General features: G+C 42.9%; 1 protein-coding gene across 1 annotated transcript in view; it reads right to left on the reverse strand.

Annotated features, from left to right (window-relative positions):
* LOC138745618 (fibrillin-1-like) overlaps positions 1-21,625 on the reverse strand; it is a 341,681-nt gene that overhangs the window by 22,693 nt on the left and 297,363 nt on the right. The window contains exons 59-62 of the mRNA XM_069902837.1: positions 20,192-20,314; positions 19,454-19,570; positions 12,836-12,964; positions 11,496-11,615 (exon numbers count right to left, since the gene is read on the reverse strand). Of these exons, the coding sequence (XP_069758938.1) occupies positions 11,496-11,615; positions 12,836-12,964; positions 19,454-19,570; positions 20,192-20,314 (489 nt within the window). The remainder of the gene's footprint in view (positions 1-11,495; positions 11,616-12,835; positions 12,965-19,453; positions 19,571-20,191; positions 20,315-21,625) is intronic.

Consider the following 21,625-nt stretch of genomic DNA (forward strand, 5'->3'; position numbering starts at 1 on the left):
AATGTTTTTCTGTGTCACACTGCGAAATTTCTGCATAGAAAAACAGAATGGAACATTTGTTTCTGTTTTAGTGTCCAAGGCTTCAGTAGTGGGAGAAGAACATTCCTGATCACATTTTGAGTTTCTCGCTTAATTAGCTCATGCACATATTATTTGTAAGCCAAAAAGAAAAAAATGATTATGTTTGTACAAACAGGATCGTTGAATGATTTGGGGGTTGGTAACTAGTTATTAACTGGCCTCTGTGGTCCAGTTTTATGGACTCTGAAATGGCCATCTTGAGCTTGTGAATGCATGTCATTTCAATACATTCCCACGCCCACCAAGTTGTTCTTGGCCTTCTCTAGTCCAGTGTGAGGGCCTTCTCTAGTCCAGTGTGTGGGCCTTCTCTAGTCCAGTGTGAGGTCAAATGTAAACAAGAAGAACGCCATCTCGAATTGGATTGATACATTAATAGGATAGGGTTACACGGACATGGGCCAGGCACAAGCAGGTGCGTCATGTGTGGGTGGGACCTAATGGTCGGCCTTGGCCAATTTGGGCTGAAGGGCCAGTTTCCACACTGTGTGAATCTATGATTCTAAGTGCAGGCAACCTGATGGTATAAACATTGAATTTTCCAATTTCAGGTAACCCCATTCCCTGTGCTCCTTTCTCTCTTCCGATCCATCCAAATTCTCTCACCTGCTTTTTACAACCCCTCTCCACTGTCAACCAGTTTCATTCCCCTCACCCATCAGATTTCAATTGGCTATTACCTACACACATGACCTACTGGGTTTCCTACTGGGTTTCACTAGTTCCAATGATCACCTTCCTTACTTACCAGAATTCAACACTTTTAGCCTCGTGTTTCTACTTATCACCTTCTAGCCTTAGCCTTTCCTCCCTCCTCCCATCCCCCAATTCCAATCTGGCCCTCCCCTCTCCTCAAGTCGCTCCATCTGCCTATCATTCCCCTCCCTCTCCTGGTTCCACCTATTGTGTGCCAGCCCTCCTACATTCAACAGGATTGTTGACTTCTGGAAGGGAAAACCAGAGGTGGACAATCCAGGGATCATTGGGGGATCAGAGGTGGAGGTGGTGAGCAAATTTAAGTTCTTGGGAGTCTCTATCTTGGAGGATCTTTCCAGGACCCAACACACCAATGGCGTCGTGAAGAAAGCACATCAGCACCTCAGCTTCGTCAGGAGTGTGCTGAGGTTTGGTATGACATCGGAAACACTGACAAATTTCTTCAGGTGTGTGGTGGAAAGTGTGCTGACCAATCTGGCACGGGGACACCAATGCCCCCGAGCAAAAAGTCCTGCAAAAGGTAGTGAACACAGCCCAGGACATCACAGGTAAAACCCTCCCCACCACTACAGGGAACGCTGCCGTCAGAGAGCAGCAGCAATCGCCAAAGATCCAAATCATCCCGCATGTAATCAGCAGTAGCCACGAGGGGTTGCAGACTCCAGGGAAGCGGAAGACTGGCGCAGGGCTCCAGAAAATGGGGAAACTGCCCCTTTATGAAGGTGGGAAGCAGAGGAGATGACCCAAAGGACCGTGAGCACGGCAGTGGACCAGAGAGGGGGCTCTGTGGCTGAAAGACCCATGCCATGTGGCGGGTTGCTTGCAGCTCAAGGCAAGGAACCTACGGAAACTGTGGGCTGCTGGACACTGGCTGAAGGGTACCAGGTTTTGGAGCCGGGATGCGAGGGGTTGCTGAAGGGTTCCTGATCATGTCGGAGGTTCAGATCTGGAGCTGTAAGGTAAAACATCATGAGATGGGAATGTGTAGGGAGTTACCCTGTACAGGGCAGTAACAAGAAGGGGAGGTGTCCTTGTACTCCTGTTAGGTAAAACATCATGAGATGGGAATGTACGGGGCAGTAACAAGATGTGAATGCATCCTTGTACTTACAAGATAAGAGAGACATTGATGGATTGAGAGGCAGGAAGCTAGCAGGGAAAGGATAGCAACAGTTTTAGTCATTGGACAAGTAATGATATCTTTTCTTCTTTGGCTTGGCTTCGCGGACGAAGATTTATGGAGGGGGTAAAAAGTCCACGTCAGCTGCAGGCTCGTTTGTGGCTGACCAGTCCGATGCGGGACAGGCAGACACGATTGCAGCGGTTGCAAGGGAAAATTGGTTGGTTGGGGTTGGGTGTTTCCTCCTTTGCCTTTTGTCAGTGAGGTGGGCTCTGCGGTCTTCTTCAAAGGAGGCTGCTGCCCGCCAAACTGTGAGGCGCCAAGATGCACGGTTTGAGGCGTTATCAGCCCACTGGCGGTGGTCAATGTGGCAGGCACCAAGAGATTTCTTTAGGCAGTCCTTGTACCTTTTCTTTGGTGCACCTCTGTCACGGTGGCCAGTGGAGAGCTCGCCATATAATACGATCTTGGGAAGGCGATGGTCCTCCATTCTGGAGACGTGACCCATCCAGCGCAGCTGAATCTTCAGCAGCGTGGACTCGATGCTGTCGACCTCTGCCATCTCGAGTACCTCGACGTTAGGGGTGTGAGCGCTCCAATGGATGTTGAGGATGGAGCGGAGACAACGCTGGTGGAAGCGTTCTAGGAGCCGTAGGTGGTGCCGGTAGAGGACCCATGATTCGGAGCCGAACAGGAGTGTGGGTATGACAACGGCTCTGTATACGCTTATCTTTGTGAGGTTTTTCAGTTGGTTGTTTTTCCAGACTCTTTTGTGTAGTCTTCCAAAGGCGCTATTTGCCTTGGCGAGTCTGTTGTCTATCTCATTGTCGATCCTTGCATCTGATGAAATGGTGCAGCCGAGATAGGTAAACTGGTTGACCGTTTTGAGTTTTGTGTGCCCGATGGAGATGTGGGGGGGCTGGTAGTCATGGTGGGGAGCTGGCTGATGGAGGACCTCAGTTTTCTTCAGGCTGACTTCCAGGCCAAACATTTTGGCAGTTTCCGCAAAGCAGGACGTCAAGCGCTGAAGAGCTGGCTCTGAATGGGCAACTAAAGCGGCATCATCTGCAAAGAGTAGTTCACGGACAAGTTTCTCTTGTGTCTTGGTGTGAGCTTGCAGGCGCCTCAGATTGAAGAGACTGCCATCCGTGCGGTACCGGATGTAAACAGCGTCTTCATTGTTGGGGTCTTTCATGGCTTGGTTCAGCATCATGCTGAAGAAGATTGAAAAGAGGGTTGGTGCGAGAACACAGCCTTGCTTCACGCCATTGTTAATGGAGAAGGGTTCAGAGAGCTCATTGCTGTATCTGACCCGACCTTGTTGGTTTTCGTGCAGTTGGATAATCATGTTGAGGAACTTTGGGGGACATCCGATGCGCTCTAGTATTTGCCAAAGCCCTTTCCTGCTCACGGTGTCGAAGGCTTTGGTGAGGTCAACAAAGGTGATGTAGAGTCCTTTGTTTTGTTCTCTGCACTTTTCTTGGAGCTGTCTGAGGGCAAAGACCATGTCAGTGGTTCCTCTGTTTGCGCGAAAGCCGCACTGTGATTCTGGGAGAATATTCTCAGCGACACTAGGTATTATTCTATTTAGTAGAATCCTAGCGAAGATTTTGCCTGCAATGGAGAGCAACGTGATTCCCCTGTAGTTTGAGCAGTCTGATTTCTCGCCTTTGTTTTTGTACAGGGTGATGATGGTGGCATCACGAAGATCCTGAGGCAGTTTACCTTGGTCCCAACAAAGCTTGAAAAACTCATGCAGTTTGGCATGCAGAGTTTTGCCGCCAGCCTTCCAGACTTCTGGGGGGATTCCATCCATACCTGCTGCTTTGCCACTTTTCAGTTGTTCGATTGCCTTATATGTCTCATCCAGGGTGGGAACCTCATCCAGCTCTAGCCTTAGGGGCTGTTGAGGGAGCTGGAGCAGGGCGGAATCTTGGACTGAGCGGTTGGTACTGAAAAGAGATTGGAAGTGTTCTGACCATCGGTTGAGGATGGAGATCTTGTCGCTGAGGAGGACTTTGCCGTCTGAGCTGCGCAGCGGGCTTTGGACTTGGGGTGAGGGGCCGTACACAGCCTTTAGAGCCTCGTAGAAACCCCTGAAGTCGCCAATGTCCGCGCTGAGCTGTGTTCGTTTGGCGAGGCTAGTCCACCACTCATTTTGGATCTCCCGGAGTTTGCGCTGAAGATGGCTGCATGCGCGACGGAAGGCTTGTTTCTTCTCTGGACAGGACGGCTTTGTAAGGTGAGCCTGGTGGGCAGCTCGCTTCTTTGCCAGCAGCTCCTGGATTTCCTGGCTGTTTTCGTCAAACCAGTCCTTGTTTTTCCTGGAGGAGAAGCCCAGTACCTCTTCAGTGGATTGCAGTATGGTAGCCTTCAACTGATCCCAGAGGGTTTCAGGGGACGGGTCCGTGAGGCGGGTTGCAACGTCGAGCTTTGCTTTGAGGTTTGCCTGGAAGTTTCCTCTCGCTTCGTCTGACTGCAGTTTTCCAACATTGAACCTCTTTCTGGGGGCTTTATTGTTCCTGGGCTTTGGCTTGAAGTGAAGGTTGAGCTTGCAGCGAACCAGCCGGTGGTCAGTGTGGCATTCCGCGCTAGGCATGACCCTGGTGTGGAGCACATCTTGTTTGTCACTTTCTCGCACCAGGATGTAGTCCAGGAGGTGCCAGTGTTTGGATCGGGGATGCATCCAGGTGGTCTTAAGGCTGTCCCTCTGCTGAAAAAGGGTGTTTGTAATGACAAGCCGCTGTTGATGATGTTCTAAGCACGTATCCAAGGGTATAAAAAATCACCATTTTGCTGATAACGGCAGAATGCATTCTCCGACTAACATGTTTAGTCGCAAGTGTTACAATCCGGTAATAAAGAACAAAGAACCCCGATTTCGACTCAGCCTGGTGTTTGTCTCACTCATTCATGAACAAAGCAGACCTAACAGAGCTCAGGTTGCCAATGGTTTGGACTACACTGCAAAAGTGCTGGAGGAAAATCTACGGATACGGTGTCTCTGGGGGAAACTCTCTTTTGCTTTTCTTTCTCTGACCGTAAGAGGTGCTTCAGGCAATTTCTGCTGATGGTGAATCTGTCTGCCTTACAGCAGGCAAAAAGCAATTTCGTATAATACGACACTCTTTTACATGACAATAAATTGAATCTTGGACATGTTCTGTTCTCACTGCTACCATCAGGAAAGAGGTATAGATGCCACAAGGTTCAGGCACAGTTGCTATTCCCCCCCCCCCCCCTCCCTTCACCATCAGTCTCCTCAACAACAAACTCAATCAGAGACTCATTTAAGGACTTTTACTTTTGCACTTTTTTGATTTTTTTCCTCCCTGTATTGCACAGTCAGTTTGTTTACATTTCTTTATTTGTTTATCTGTGTACATTGAGTCAGTTTTTTTTTCTCAGCCAATTAGTGGTAATTCTGCCTTGTCCACGGGAAAAAAAATCTCAGGGGTTGTATGTGATGTTATGTATGTATTCTAACATTAAATCTGAAATCTAAAAATATGGAAAAACCTTTGACCCTCCCTGAGTTCCTCCAGCAGTTGCTTTTTTATGGCCTCCACACTCCAGCTGTGATCAGACTAACATAGATGTTTAATAAATAATATTTCAATACTGTACATTGGAATAGAACAAGCTGTGTGATTTCATGTGCATTTCGTATAATACGACACTGTTTTACATGACAATAAATTGAATTGAATAAGGAATTCTCACATGACTATCAAATGAGGGCTAGAAGTTGTAGGGGGGTGGGATGGGTTGTGGTCACCTGGAATGCACTAGCAGCCACGGGAGATAAAACTGCGCTTATAATTGCACGCAGTGTGATATTTGTTTGTCTGCAATTGCAAGCAAACATGGCATTTGTGGCACTGTTTCTGGACAATAACTGGCAAACCCTCACCAATCTGCAGATTCACTTGGCCGAAGTTTAGGACACCATAGTACAAATATATAAAATCAGGTTCAGTTGCCTTAATTTTCACTCAACTTGTTTAAATGTATTTATATTACCTTCAGGTTCAACACATTGTAGAAATAACTTAAATTTTGGCAATGTTAAGGATCTCAGCCTATTTAGTAGCGTAATCACACTTTCCTTAAAAGTGTACAACATGAATTGGAGAATTGGAAATATTTATAAATAAGGTCATACACACTGAACATCAGAAAAATAAGTTCAAAACTGGTACATCTTTAAATGGATTTGAGTACTTTTTTTTGTTGCCAAACTTTAATTGTAATGGATAGTTTAAACTTGTCTGGTCTTCTAAGTTTAAAAAGAAATGAAAAGAAAATTTATTCTGTACTTGGCAAGTAAAATCTTGGCTCAGTCATTTATACTTTTGTGGAGCTGTGGTTAACAATAAATCATTTAAATTCTTCCCTACACCAAGAAAGGGGCAAGTTCTGGCTCATAATACATTGTCATTGGAGACTGTTGATCAATTTGACTGCAGGTCTAGCCATGAGTAACAACCAATCTCAGTGAGTGATCACATTTATTCAGATAGGACTTGTAATCAGGACAGGGAGATTGTATACCAATGTAGTCTTATACCCGCCTGGAGCCACAAGGTAAAGTTTTCCAGGAAAATAAACTTCCAGTGTCAGCTTATTGAACTGGGTTAAGAGTAGAAAGACATACAACCACAGAGATCAGAAAGTTGATCTATGTTCAGAAGATGAGAGGAAAATATTTTTTTGAGGGAAGGGCTAATTAATATCTACCAAAGTGAACTGGTAACAATTAGCATTAAAGGGGTTAGATGGAGATATAGATGGTTGACAGTCTATTTACGAAGATGCTATTGCCTTGAAATTCCTTTCCCACTTTCTACACATACCAAAACAGAACTGTACAGCCCACTAATGTGGTTTTAAAAAGTCCAATAAAGGTTCCAAGAACAGCTTTGTCAGGTTTCCCACTGCAACGTTGTTCTATGTCAGTTTTGGAGTTTTATTGTAAGATTTTGCACTTACTAACACCTAGCCTCACAGTGGCAACCCTAGTTGGGCTCCCATTTGGTCATGTGTACAAAATTAGCAACTTCCAATTCCAGGAGGATGTTGCTTCATGTAGAATGCTGCAATGATAGAAAATGTTCTCTGACAAGTGCCCACAAGAGACAAGTCCTTGGTACAAAGGGATTTCAGAGTGTTCCTATTAAACAGGAAGGTCTGCAGATGCTGGGATTGAGTGCATTACACAAACGTGCTGGAGAAGCTCAACAGGTGATGCAACATTCATAAGAAGTGCACAGGCCCAAAACGTTAGCTACACTTGACTTCCCATGGATACGCTGCCTGACCTGCTGAGGCTCTCCGTCATGTTTACGTATTGTGCAGGGTATTCTTGGGGAGGCCTCTCTAATGGAAATTGCAGCCTATAGACTATTGTACATTTTGGAAGCTTGCCGTGTTAGTAAATCATTCTGGCCTGTCTATTTGCTCTTCTAGATTGATGGAAAGTGGACGTCTTCTCCACTCGTGGATAGATGACCTTCCTAATTCTGCAGTGATCACCAAACTGTAAGATGTGAGAGATCAGAACTCTGGAGCTAGGAAACAGAGGATGACCATGACCATAATATCTGTAAGCAAAGCAATACTGTACAGTTTTATGTGTGAGGCTATACTTAGGGTCCTAGAAACTCATGGATTTTAATGGTGGAATAAGCAATGGGGTAGATGAGTACTGTGGTCATGGATTAAATCTACATTCAATTGCACTGCACTATTTTAAATTTTTTTTGTGGATGCATTTCTGAAAAATCACTGATAAAAATATGTGGTATTGGGTGGGAAAATGTTCAAATTTTAATTAAGGTCTATGAGGACTGTTAGTTGTAAAATAATATTTTAAGCTGAGATCTTTGGTTTTGTCTTCAGACTAGAAAATAAGTAACCTGTTTTATTCAGAACATTATAGCACAGTACAGGCCCTTAAGCCCAAGATGTTGTGCCAACCTATAAAAACCTACTCAACAATCTAAATCTTCCCTACCTCACACCCATCACCTATTTTTCTTACACCCATGTGCCTGCCTAAGAGTCTTTTAAATGCCCCTATTGTACCAGCCTCCACCACTGACAATGCATTCCAGGCACCTGCTACCCTGTGCAAAAAACTTACCCTCGACGTCTCCCTTAAATTTTTCTCCCCTCAACTTTAACAGATGTCCTGTGGTGGACCCCTCAGCACGACAAAGTGGGCCGAATCGCCGAAAGTACCGAGGGGCACAACATGGCACTGGGCCCCCATTTGTACGAAGGAGAATCCCACACTTTCAGTCATGGGCGCCGGAAGTGGGTTGTTTTGCGGTTGGGGAATGCGGTTGTTTTGAATAAACAGGTGCTGGTTTCACTGACTTACAGGCTGTTGTCTTTTTGTCAGTTTAGCTCAGGCGCTAAAGTGGTGACCCTGACGTGACCTGAACACGCAGCCTTCTGATAGCAACTGTGGATGTTCCAACTCACAAGACACACCTCACTGCGCTCTTCCAACACCTACTAAAGTACGGCCTCACTGTTAACCCAGTCAAATGTTGGTTCGGTGTAGGTACGATCGCCAGACTTGTTGGTTTAATTGACTCACAGACCGTTGTCTTTTCGTCAGCTTAACCCAGGCGCTAAAGTCCTATTGCTGCTCCAGGAAAAAGGTGCCTCTCATAATTTTTACAACCTCTATTAAGTCATCTCTTATCCTTCCTCGATCCAAAAAGAAATGCCCTAGCTCTTTTAACCTTGCCTCACAAGACAAGTTCTCCCATCCAAGCAATATTCTGGTAAATCTCCTCTGTACCTTTTCTAAAGCTTCCACATTCTTCCACCCAAAACTGAACACAATATTCCAAGTGTCATCTAACCAGGGTTTTATAGAGCTGCAACATTTCCTCACGGCTCTTGAACTCAACACACCTCCCAGACTAATGAAGAACAGCCTACCATTAGCCTTCTTCACCACCTTATCAACCTGTGTGGCAATTTTGAGAGGTCTATGGATTTGGCCGCCAAACTGTTAAGAATCCTGCCATTAACCATGTACTCCACCTTCCGAGTTCCACCTCCAAAATGCATCACCACATATACTCGGATTGAACTCTATCTGCCAGTTCTCCGCCCAATTCTGCAATCTGTTGTTGACAACCTTCTACACTATTCACAAATCTTCAAATGAATCAGAGATTTGATGCTATGTGTGAGAGATAGTTTGAAACACTGGCTTAGTTGAAAATAGGATATTTCTGTAGTTACAATGTACTGTATATGATTTCTAACCCAACTTTTGTTGTTATTTCAATAGCCTGTTTATTGTAGTAAAATGCCAAAAGGTGCATTATCCAACAAAATTTGATTTTTGTGTTATGAAACTACAGAAGAAATTATGGTATAAAGCTAAAATTATCAAAGTTTAAGGGATATTGAAGAAATGAAAATTTCCCTCACCATAATCCCAACTTTTACCTTGCAAACAAGTAAGAAAATAATTTAATAAGAAACTAATAGACACGATATACATGGGTGAAGGCAGCAACGGCCAGAACAGGATAAAAGATATTCCAGCAAGGTTATCCGCCACCCTTAACTGGTCTGGACCAGATTCACCAATATGGTTGACTCTTAATTACCTCCTGAGTTCATGGGGGATTAAGGATGAACAATAAACACCAGCATTGCCAATGACACCTATATCCAGTGAATTAACAAATTCGAGAGAGGTGGCCCAGCAGCCACTTTTTCCAGAGGCTGAGGTTGCACACGAGTTCTGATAATGAGAATTCTGATCAGGGCTTCAACACACTTGCCAGCAAAATCATCGAGGAGCCCCTTCCACCCCGTACACACCTTTCAGCTGGTCCCGTCAGGAAAGAAATACAGGAGGATCAGAGCCAGCACCACCAGGCTGAGGAACAGCTTCTTCCCACGGGCAGTGAGAACGCTGAACGACTAAATGAACTGCTCACACTGACCCTCCGAGACCCTCATATACATGGAACAATATTTATTTAGTTGTATATATTTGAATACGTGTCCTGTCTATCTATTGTTTGTCTGTACGTGTGTTATATCTGGTTGTGTGTTTTGCCCAAAGGACAAGAGAACGCTGTTTCGTCAGGTTGTACTTGTGCAATCAGATGACAATAAACAACTTGTCTTGAACACAGAAACCTTCAAAGGCAGCTCATGATTATGCACAGCAAAAATACTTGGTACTTAAGCAAACCTGGCAGAAAATGCATGTGCATTAATAAGAAGTATAGATGAATTTGGCCCAGATGTTGAAATGGACTCTGAAGTAGAACTTGCAATCATGGAATTGTCAGGGAAATCAATTAACATGTTTGTGCATCAACTCAACCAGCTGATGTTTTCCTCAAATACCATTTCTGGAGTGCAAGGTGCGTGGTGGTATACCACCGGCCTTCTGTAGGGGGCAGCCTCTGTACCTGCAGGAGTGTACCACCACCGCCCTACTGCAGGGGGCAACCTCTCTACCTACAGGAGTGTACCGCCGGCCTACTGCAGGGGGCAACCTCTGTACCTGCAGGAGTGTACCGCCGGCCTACTGCAGGGGGCAGCCTCTGTACCTGCAGGAGTGTACCGCCGGCCTACTGCAGGGGGCAGCCTCTGTACCTGCAGGAGTGTACCTCCGGCCTACTGCAGGGGGCAACCTCTCTATCTGCAGGAGTGTACCGCCGGCCTACTGCAGGGGGCAGCCTCTGTACCTGCAGGAGTGTACCGCTGGCCTACTGCAGGGGGCAACCTCTGTACCTGCAGGAGTGCAAGGGGACAGGACAACACCTGGCCGGCTGTCAATCAGTCGGACTGAATGGATCAAGCCCCTCCCGGTCGGGTGTCAATCACCCTCCGTGATATAAGCCTGTGCCGGCCTTCCGAGGCCTCACTCAGAGTTGCTGCAGCCACAGCCAGCTTGGCTCTGTGGAAGTCTTTGTGGATTAAAGCCTGTTGTACAGTCTTTATCTTTGTGTGTGTGTGTCTGATTCTGGCTAACAGCGCACCACAAGGTGTATCTGAGTAGAGGACCTTCCTGTGACTGAATGCATGTTTTGCTTTGCAAGCTTAAGGGAGAGCATTATGTAGAGGGCTGAGCTCCAATATCACAGTTCTGGCAACAAACCTGACTGGCTTGTTGGTTGGTGTCACAATCTGGTTGCTCTACGTTCCTCTGATGGGCCATAACGAGGCACCACAAATCTGCCTGTGTGCATCAGTCATCCTTTCGTCTGAATTAATTGGGGCTAAAATTGAAGTCATACTTTAGCCTCCCTGAGATGCAAAAGCTTCAATTGTTCTTGATGAGTTTGCAAGCGAACTCGCCTGAAGTGACGGTGCTCGAAATTTTGAAGAGGCTGCGTGATATTTTGGGCAGACGAGGTTAACCTCTTGACGTGGGCATTTAACGGCTTTAAGTGCAGAGATGGAAGTGGTAAGAGTGAAGTTGAAAGCGAGTTGAAATAATTACAAATTACTGACAAAATAATCGGAAGGATTCGTACACTTAATAGGTTTCCTTTCTTGAATACAATTTGAAAAACGGGCTACTTGCCAACACACTGATTCCACTGATAGTGTTGTAGATAACCGTGAGGACAACTGCATCGATAGCCCCCGTTCAAATTCTGACAGCCATGCTGGCAACGATGGCTTCCCTCGCATTCATCAATGTCTGGCAAATTATTCAGAAAAAAAATACAGCACAAACTTTAGTGGCTACACACTCAATTGGATTCTTTTTTGAAGGATAGTAATTTATTATAATTACTCTATGTTTATATATTCTCAACTTTTCTCTTTTTTATTTTTCCATTACTGAAATTCTCCAGTGATTGCCCCGCTGAATATTTATAAGCTGACATAGCAACAATAAAGTTCATATTGGTCACTAAGATTCAGCTGTTATATGGGGTTATTTTGGCTGTACTTTTGTGAGACAAGTATAATAAGATTTATTCCCTACTGATGTTAGTTGGAGTCAGCTGTTATAATTTCTTACTGATTCTGGCCAATAGTCTGTTCTAAGCACGATGTCTGACCCAACCTGCAGCCTGACTATGGTAGTCTTGGTAACAAGCTCAACCAAATTAAACAAAGTATTTAAGCGGATGAACAAAAGTCAAAATCTGCCCAAGATTAATGTAGTGCCCACAGAAACAAAGAAGAACATTCTTGTTTCTGCAGAGCCTTGCATAGATCATTATGGCTGGGTGGTGGGTTCAAGCCTTTCAATAACGGATAAAAGCTCAGATTTTATTATGAAGGCTGAGGGGAAGGGCTGGGGAACAGTGGTTCTGCTTTGTGACTGGGGCACCTCGTAGGATCCGATTCATTAAAAAAATACTCTGTTTACTCTTCCCGAGAGCGTAGCAGTTAGCACAACTCTATTACAGCGCTAGCGATCAGGGTTCAAATCCAGCACTGCCGACAAGGAGTTGGAACGCTCTTCCCATTATTCCTCTGGTGCTCCTGTTTCCTCCCATCCTCAAAAAAATGTACGGGGTTAGTGGGTTAATTGCTGTATTTGGATGGCATGGGCAAGTTACCATGCTGTATATATAAAATTACAAAAATATAAAAATTCTAACGACGGCAAGGCACATTGAAAAAATTGCAATATTTCAGAGAAAAACTAAAATCAAAATATACAAGATATACTTCAGCACCAACTGTGTAAAACTTGAATGTCATCTCTCATTTTCATTTTTACTGGTTAATGATTTGGACATTTTTCAGTACTTATTCAAGGATAAACAGACACTTTATTATGCTAGTTTTGTGATACCACTTTTAAATCAAGTCATTTTCAATCAAGCTTAGACACCAGGTACAAAATTATTTGAAATGAATGCTATACAGTTATTCTTTTTTTGGGTTCTATTACAACTTTACCTTCACAGCCATGGCCAGTTTGATCCAGTGAAAATCCACGCTGGCATTCACAAAGGAAGCTGCCTGGGGTATTCTGGCACACTCCTTTAGATCCACACAGGTTTGTTTCGGCAATACATTCATTGTTATCTATAACAGAAAAATTGATCAATGCATTCGGTCAATCTGTGAAGACACTAACCTTGGAGGGAACTTCCACATTTCAAAGATAGTAATCCACGACACATCTCATTTGTTTTCTATGTGGAGGTCTACCACTGTTCGAAATGAATGGTAGACCTCCACGTGGAAAACAAGACATTGAATCGATTTTGGAGTACTTTGAAAATTCATTAAACATAGTGAATGGATGCATTCCCAGAAATACTTTGCTTATTCCATAAAATGAGAGCTTAATTACTAATCGCTGCTCTATCTTTTGACGTGCAGTCATTTGGGGATTAAACAAGAACTCATTTCATTAACCAAATTGTTTAAACTACAAAGTTCATACAAATTACTTTATTTGCCAAATAACACTTTAGGCATGAAGATGGAGTGTTTTCCTCTTTTGGATGGATCCCCAGTTTTAGCAACGAGAATAAGATGAAATGCTCCTATAATTAAAATATACTACTAGTGCTCAGTAAAAGTCTATGATAATATGTAGATAGATGGATCACAACATATTATTGATGATTTATGTACTGATGGTGCCAGACGTCACAGTTTAACATGGATGGAAAAGAATGACTTGGTTTTAAGTGTGTCTATGTTAGACCAATGTTTCTGGTAATGCTAAGTTTCCTCACCAAACAACAATTCAACTTTGATTAGCAAGATGCTACAATGACTTAAGAACATTGTACTTTTTGTTCTTACAAGGGCTGTACCCTTTTCCTGCATCTTGGCGCCTCACAGTTTGGCGGGCAGCAACCTCCTTTGAAGAAGACCGCAGAGCCCACCTCACTGACAAAAGGCAAAGGAGGAAAAACCCAGCACCCAACCCCAACCCACCAATTTTCCCCTGCAACCGTGTCTGCCTGTCCCGCATCGGACTTGTCAGCCACCAACGAGCCTGCAGCTGACGTGGACATTTACCCCCTCCATAAATCTTTGTCCGCGAAGCCAAGCCAAAGAAAGAAAGAAGAAGCAGCAAAATAACGTAATGTGTAGGTGTCATGTGAAAAGCATTGCTTCAGTAGAATACTATTAACTGTTTATATTAAATATTATTTAATCAGAGTAATATTTTCAATAGTTGATATCTGTACTATTTTGAAAAACCTAACACTGCATAATGATAATATCTGTAACTAAAGTTGCTTTCAGAAATTTGCTAATTCAGTCCATGATACAGTAAAAATCCCCATGATCTGGAATTCAAACAACCAGCAAAAAAAAAACACTGTGGAAAATAGTTTAAATTTGGCTCCCCCCACCTCAGCCGTCAATTCCTAATGCACGCAACACACAATCTCAAGCAACCAGCCAATTCACTTATCTGGGATCGACCAATCCCCAGATGTGCTGGACTATATAATCATTATATTTTTAAAAAATTCCCCTCAGCAGTTGACCAATGTGCGTTAAATCACATTATAATTAATCAAAGTATATAATTGACAATAAACTTTCATTAAATAAAAGTATTAGGGCACTAATTACAAGTCTTAATAAGAAAGGAATGTTCACTGGAAATACAACTATTGAAAGTACCAGCACATTACAGCTAAAAGAACATCACATCCAGAACGATTCTTTCTATAATGTGGTGCTTTCACATTAAAGAAAAAATCGTCATCGAAGTTCTCCATGATATCACCTCAATTTTGTAATTAGCCACTCAACGTGCCTATAACACTTAAAACAATCTTTATGTAAGACATAAAATGCAAAAGAATCAAACCCTAAATGAATAACTGTTATTCGTATGGTTCTCACCAATATTCAAAATCATACAACCTCCCCCACCTACATTACTCTGACTGTCAGCTCAAAGAAAATACCACTTTTTAACTTTGCTCCATATTCTTTAATACAATGCGACTTCTCCTCCGCGCATTTGTGGCTCAATATTGCAGATGAATCATTGCGACTCACTACATTTTTTTGCTTGAGACAAGTAACACATTTGGTACAGTCACTATTTATTATTAGACTAAACATGAAATCAGTTAAGTAAAGGGAAAAAAAAAAGTTAAACCAAGGTTGTTTCCATGCTTAGAATTGAATTACTTTGAAACATCAATTTGAAAGATCTTTAGAAATAAGTGGGGTATAGAATTTAACCCTGGACATCAATCATGTTTGCTTACCAAAACTTAAATAACTTAAAATATGTTGCAAAGAGATATTTTCTCAGCTTTCTTGAAAATGCTTTAAAAGCTGATAAATTATTAAAATATGTATTTTAATCCTATACACATATATCGCACAATTAGTATTTAGTTTAATCTCTGGACTTGCAAAGGAGAGAAAGAAACTCATAGCAGTTTGCTTAGTCTGTGGATAACTTCAGGAAGATCAGGTACATTAATAACTTGGTACTGGAGAGTAGAGATCACCAAGTTCCTCGGAGTCCACCGAACAAGTGACCTATCCTGGACACGCAACGTACCCTCACTTGTCAAAAAAGCGTAACAGCAACTGCACATCTTGAGAAAATTGAAGTGAGCAAGACTGCTGTCAGCCACCATGTGACCCTTCCTCAGGAGCTCTATTGAGAGCGTTCTGGCCGGATGCATCGCAATATGATACGATTGCTTTTGAGAAGTGGCAGAGAGGATCATCCTGCCCCATCGACGTGATCTACTGTGATTGTTTTCTGAGCAGGGTGCCCAAAATTGTCGAGGATCCCTTCCACCCTGCTTACAGCATCTTTCAGCTGCTCCCATCGGGGAAGAGATACAGGAGGATCAGAATCAGGAGTCACCAGGCTGAGGAGCAGCTTCTTCCCGCGGGCAGTGAGAACGCTAAACGACTAAATTCTTAGATGTTATCATTTATTAAACATTATTTCTTTGTTTTTATATATGTATATTTGTCTTGCTTTTCTGTATGTGTGTTATGTCTGGTTGTGCGTTTGCATTGAGGACCAGAAAACACTGTTTCGTTAGGTTGTACGTGGGCAATCAGATGATATATAAATTTGAACTCTTCTATACAACTTACTGAAGATATTCTCCTTTAAAACTGGCAAACTTTTACCCAAATAACTCAGTGTAAACTTGAAACTTGAGACCATTCCAGTTAAGTGCTGTTCCCAGGCCTTTCACATTGTACTGCTGGACTTCTCATGGGGTGGGGGTGAGGAACGAGCAAACATCCTCAACATTTCCAGCACTTGCATTGTCAGAAGGGCATTGGGATACTCCCTGGGAGGTGATACAGTTCCTGATGCCTGTTGTCCGTTGCCACATTACAACCTCTGGCATTGCTTTGGGAATTACGTAGCTACAAATGAAATGTGGGACCAGTGTGAGAGATTGCTGGCCAATGTTCCTGATGTCGTTGGAACAATGTGTACTTTGACAGCAAATGGAATTTTACTTCTACTGTTGCTAATTTTGGGTGATTGTCTTGTGACGTGGAACATGGGAGATGTTATATAGTGATCGACTTGATGTAAAATTGAACAACTTTAGAATGCATTATATCAGGCTTTTCTGGCTGCCCCCATTTCTCATGGGGGTTAGGCTTTGTCATCTCTTGGCTGAAAATCCTATGAGAAATTACATCAGTTGGAAGTCTGGATTGTTCCTGATGTTCCCTCCTTGTACCCCGCACTAGCTTGGCAACCTCAACTCCCCAGCCTCAGACTAGATGTTGTCAGGACACCCCCCCCCCCCCTCCACCATGGATGCTGTTGAGACACCCATTCCAGGGCCAAACTCTTGCAGCAGCCATCCAAACCTTGATAATATCACTTCCGCACCCAAACTGCACTGAGAAGTAAGAGTGGACGCTGAGTCAGATGTGCAATGCTGTAGTTAACCGACTTTCTTCCGGTTTCTGCTGCTGAGAATGCAAAGACACAAGAAAATAGGAGCAGGATTGGGCCACTCACGCCTGCCCTGCCATTCAACGTGATCATGGATGATGTACTGTAAGCCCCAACTCCTCCTTGTGCTAGATCGCCATTGTTTTCATTCCCTCCATCCTTTCAAACATTTAGCTACTTCCACTTTATCCACTTTTAACACCCACTGAGCCAGAGAATTCTAGAGATTCACCACTCACTGCAAAAGATAGAGGTGACGAGGAGAGAAGGAAAGAGGGAAAGACAGAGAAGATAGGTGGAATATAAAGATGGGCTGGATAGAGTTAAAGTGGGGGGGGGGGGAAGGGAAAAGAGATAGAAAGAGAGGGTAAAAAAGCAAGGAGAAACAGAAAGGGGAAATGTGAGTGAAAGGGAAGAGGAAGAGAGGGGAGACTGGGAGGGGGGGGGGGAAATGAAAACCGGGGATAAATGTAAAAGGGGAGATGGCAAATGTGAGAAAGGAGAAGGAAGAATGAGGGAAGAATAGGGAACCAGCAGGCTGCTAGATTAAGAGAATGTTGTGAGTGGATTGAAGAGATAAAGGTCAGAGAGAGAAAATTACACAGCAGAGAAAGGAGATGCACGAGTTCCAAATGAGCTTATCTGATTGAAAGCCAGAGCTTCGTTTGATTTGTGTTTTTTCTAATATAATCACATTATTAATTGTGTTTTTTAATGACGACAGTCCAAGTTTGAAGGTTATAATGTTAACTGATGATGTTGTTAAATCTTCAGATGTTGGGGTTGAGTGAAATACATAGAAGTGGTGGATAAACTCAGCAGGTCAAACAGCATCTGTAGGAACCAATGTTTCAGGGGCCAGGCCCTTCATGAGGTCTATGCAAAACCAGGCAGGCGCCTGTATAAACAGGTTGTGGGGGTGGGGGAGGAGAGGTGAGAAAGGAACACATGCAGGTGGGAAGGTAGAAGAGAAAATTACTGAGGGGGGGAGAGGGCAGCTCTCTGATAGGAGAGGGAAGGGGGTGAGGAGCTGGAGGGGAGGGAGAGAGAGAGAGAGAGAGAGAGAGACTCTGGGAGGGTTTTAATAGAAATGGGAGAAATTGAATGGGACTCAAAAAGAGTTATTTGAAAGGCCAAGTGGTTTCCTGTAGCACTGATAGAGCAGAAACTAGAACCTGCTGGCTAAGTAGGCTCATGTTGTACACATTGCCAAATTTTAAATAAAAGCGCAGTTGCAGTTAAAGTAGTTAAGCTTGTACTGTTGAAAGGTTGGCATCCATATAGAACTACTCTCTACCTCTTCCTCACTGCCTAGTTAGAGGCTCTGGGGTAGGCAGTTTGTAGGACATGTTGTGCACCTGTGGAACAGGGGAATTTAAACCCTTCCCAAGGTCATCTGTATAATTAGTTAAGCAATTGAGGGCTAAGAAATGATGCCTGGGGACATCCTAGGTCAGAGTAGGACGAATTTATTCCGACTCTGTCTTCCATCTGTACGCTATGAACAACACAGACAATTATATATATTTTTCTTGCATTGTTTGCATTAACTTCACTGTTCAAAAGGGGCTGCTTCTGCCTCTTGTCATCTGTAGCTGGTGCTTCGTGTCAAATAGTGCTCAATACACCACTACCGCTCTTTGCAATGAAGAAAGCTTTCAGATTTGTTCAGGTGCCTGAACCACGTTTAGACACTCTGACAGCTTTCTTGACTTCACAGCTGGAGTTCTGACAATGTAACTTGATTGCTGCTGGATCCCATTAGCTGTGTTCATTTTGGACATGATCATGCAAGGGTTGGAGACGTAGCTCACATTTATTATTTCTCCTTAAATGACACTGAAGAAAGAGGTTGTTAGGAGCCAACCTCATAGTTGAGTTCACATTTTAGCCTGTCTGGTGTATTTCTCTCCTTGAAGGGCAATGAATTCAAAGGATTTAAATCCATTGTAAGCAGCTTTTTATCCAAGAGTTAATTACTTGAATTTAAATACACTTACTGAATTAGTGGAACTTGAACTCATGTTCCTGATCAATAGACCAAGCCTCTGGATACTAGACCACAGTGCTACTATGCCTGTTTGTTTAACCAATCCAAGCAGGCAGCTGAGAAGGCAAAAAGCCAGGAAGATGGACATCAGAGAAGCTGCAATAAGACCTTGTGGAAATTCAGTTCATATTTTTATATGGCTGCATGATGTCTGCACTTTTAAGGAGCTGAAGCTTTTCAGTTTCTAGTTGATAATAGGTGCCCTGACTGCCATTGGCATCCACCTTTAGAACATCCTGTTCATTTCTCCTCATAGCTTGACTGATTAACTAACAACTCATGTGATTTAACACTGTAGAACTCTGGGAATAACATGTATTACTCGAAGAGCTGTAACGAGGCTACAATCCTGAGTGACAAATCAAATACAGCGTAAACATTTGAGAATCTGATGCATAATTATGGCATGAAAAGTTTAAACATCTATTTAGGATCAATGTTCTGGAGAACTTCAGCAGGTCACGCACCAACCAACGTTTGGTGGAAGTAAATGGTGACCAACGTTTCAGGCTCAGGCTGCGTGACCTGTGGAGTTTCTCCAACATTGAACAACTTCATAGCTTTTCCCCTCTCGCCAGTCACTTACCAATACACGCTGTATGATGCTGAGTGAATCCAGGAGGGCACTTGCAAGTAAATCCACCAATTGTATTAACACAAAGAAACTGACAATTGTGCTGTTTTGTCGCACATTCATCCAGGTCTAGAACAAAAAAGCAAGAATTTGTATAATGGAGCTATGAAAAACCAATATATTTACCACAGCTTTTTCTTTCAAACCCCCAAAAAACATAATAATGCTACATTGCAATGTATCATTAATATTAGTAAGCAGAAAGTATTTATATCACACTTTGAGATTGATAATAGCACAACTAATAGTCTTGGAATAGTTTCAGATATCAGTGGTGGGCCAATCACCACCTGCTTACAATTTTCCCACAATGCCATCTGAAACATGTTGTGGAATCTTTTGAAAATTATTTTTCAAATCAATTATAAAAGTAATTTCAGCAATTCTTCAGTTTCTGCCACAGGCAGGTACAAAAATGTAATCCATATATTTGACAGCAGGGCAGATGTGTCCATTTGCCTGACTACCATTGAGAATTGGGATTTCAGAGAAAATTTAATTTGAATTTTAAAAAAAAATTTAAAGATACAGCACAGCAACAGGCCCTTGCAGCCCACGAGCCTGTGCTTCCCCCAAATACACCGTATGACCAATGAACCTACGAACCCCATACTTCTTTGGAGGAAACTGGAACAGGCGTGAGGAAATTCACGTAGACATGGGGAGAATGTATGAACTCCTTCTATTCACCTTTGCAACTTTTCCCATTTTCTTGCAACAAGTATCCTCGAGGACATGCGCACTTGTAACTCCCTTCCGTGTTTTTGCAGATGAAATTACAGGGTTTAGGTGCTTGGACACACTCATCAAGATCTAGCAATTCAGAAATGTGTACATAAGTAACTGCAGTTATTAGAACAGTAAGAAATACTTCTGAGAAGCTCCAAATTTAATCACAGTTACGGTCAGCAAAATTACCAAAGTACAATCCGAAAAAGGATCAGACGGACACACTATATCCTAACGCTGATCATGGCACACACACTGAAGTTTTCAGATTTATCTTTAAACGCCATATGCTTATGAAATCGATATGATGTTGGACAAACATTGACCTGAAAAATTTCCTGTCATCTCCCAATATAAAAATGTAAGGGGTAATAATTAACCAAATTTACTAATTTTTAAACTTATCTGAGCAACTTAACCTTTTATGCAACTTGCTGAGCTTGGTTCCATTATAAACTGTCCCAAAATAGTCACTTGTGTGACAGAAACTGCTACTTGCTACACATGACAATGCTCTACTCTGCCCTCACTTTATAATCTCTACATGATTCCATCACTCATAGATGAGATTTTCCTTGACGCTGGCTAATTTCTTTCTGGCCAAAGAGCACTATATTTTCTTCTCTTTGTCCACCTTCCCTATCTTTCCCAACTGGTGTGGCGTTCCCATGTGAAAACTGAATGAATTCAAAATCTTTGTTCTGATTCAGAAACGTTACCATTGCTGAAGCTTGGGAAACTCTGATCATGATATATTGTGATGGAGCTGGATTGAATTATCCAATTATATCCAAGGCCACAATGTAGATGCCCAACTTATTTTCAGACCACGAGGGCTGCTACAATTCATCATTTTAAAGGTGGATTCTGTAAGGGTGTGGACTTTGCTGGGGACATGGGCATTTATTGTCCTCAACAAGGCCACGACGACAAATGTTTGTGGAGGAAGTGCTGTTATACAGGTTCAGCAATTAACAAAAGGCCTGTGATTTATTTAAGGCAGGAGGTCGTGACTTGGAGGGAACTCACGAGCAAATAAATAGAAAAAGGTTTCCTCATAAGAAACTGGTGCAATTCTTTAAAAGAAACTGGCAGCTTTGTGGAATTATAAAAATAATATTTTATTTGTATATTTAATTATGCTAAAAGTCAGCTTGAAAGTAGAGTTAAGGGAGCTATACTTTTAAAATCAGAATCAACGAACTAGCAGTCCCATCTCCAATTATCATTACTACATTGGAACCTCGTTAATCCACGGAATCGCTTATAGCGCGGGTGTCTGTGGACCCCAAACTTTGAAAGATGGATAGATGGAAGAAAGGATGGGTTTGACAGATTATCGATATGCGTTTTGCCCTCAAAATCCATTTCTTTGATCAAGATGACAAAGGGAAC

Source organism: Narcine bancroftii, chromosome 11, assembly GCF_036971445.1.
Source record: "Narcine bancroftii isolate sNarBan1 chromosome 11, sNarBan1.hap1, whole genome shotgun sequence".
Classification (NCBI taxonomy): Eukaryota; Metazoa; Chordata; class Chondrichthyes; order Torpediniformes; family Narcinidae; genus Narcine; species Narcine bancroftii.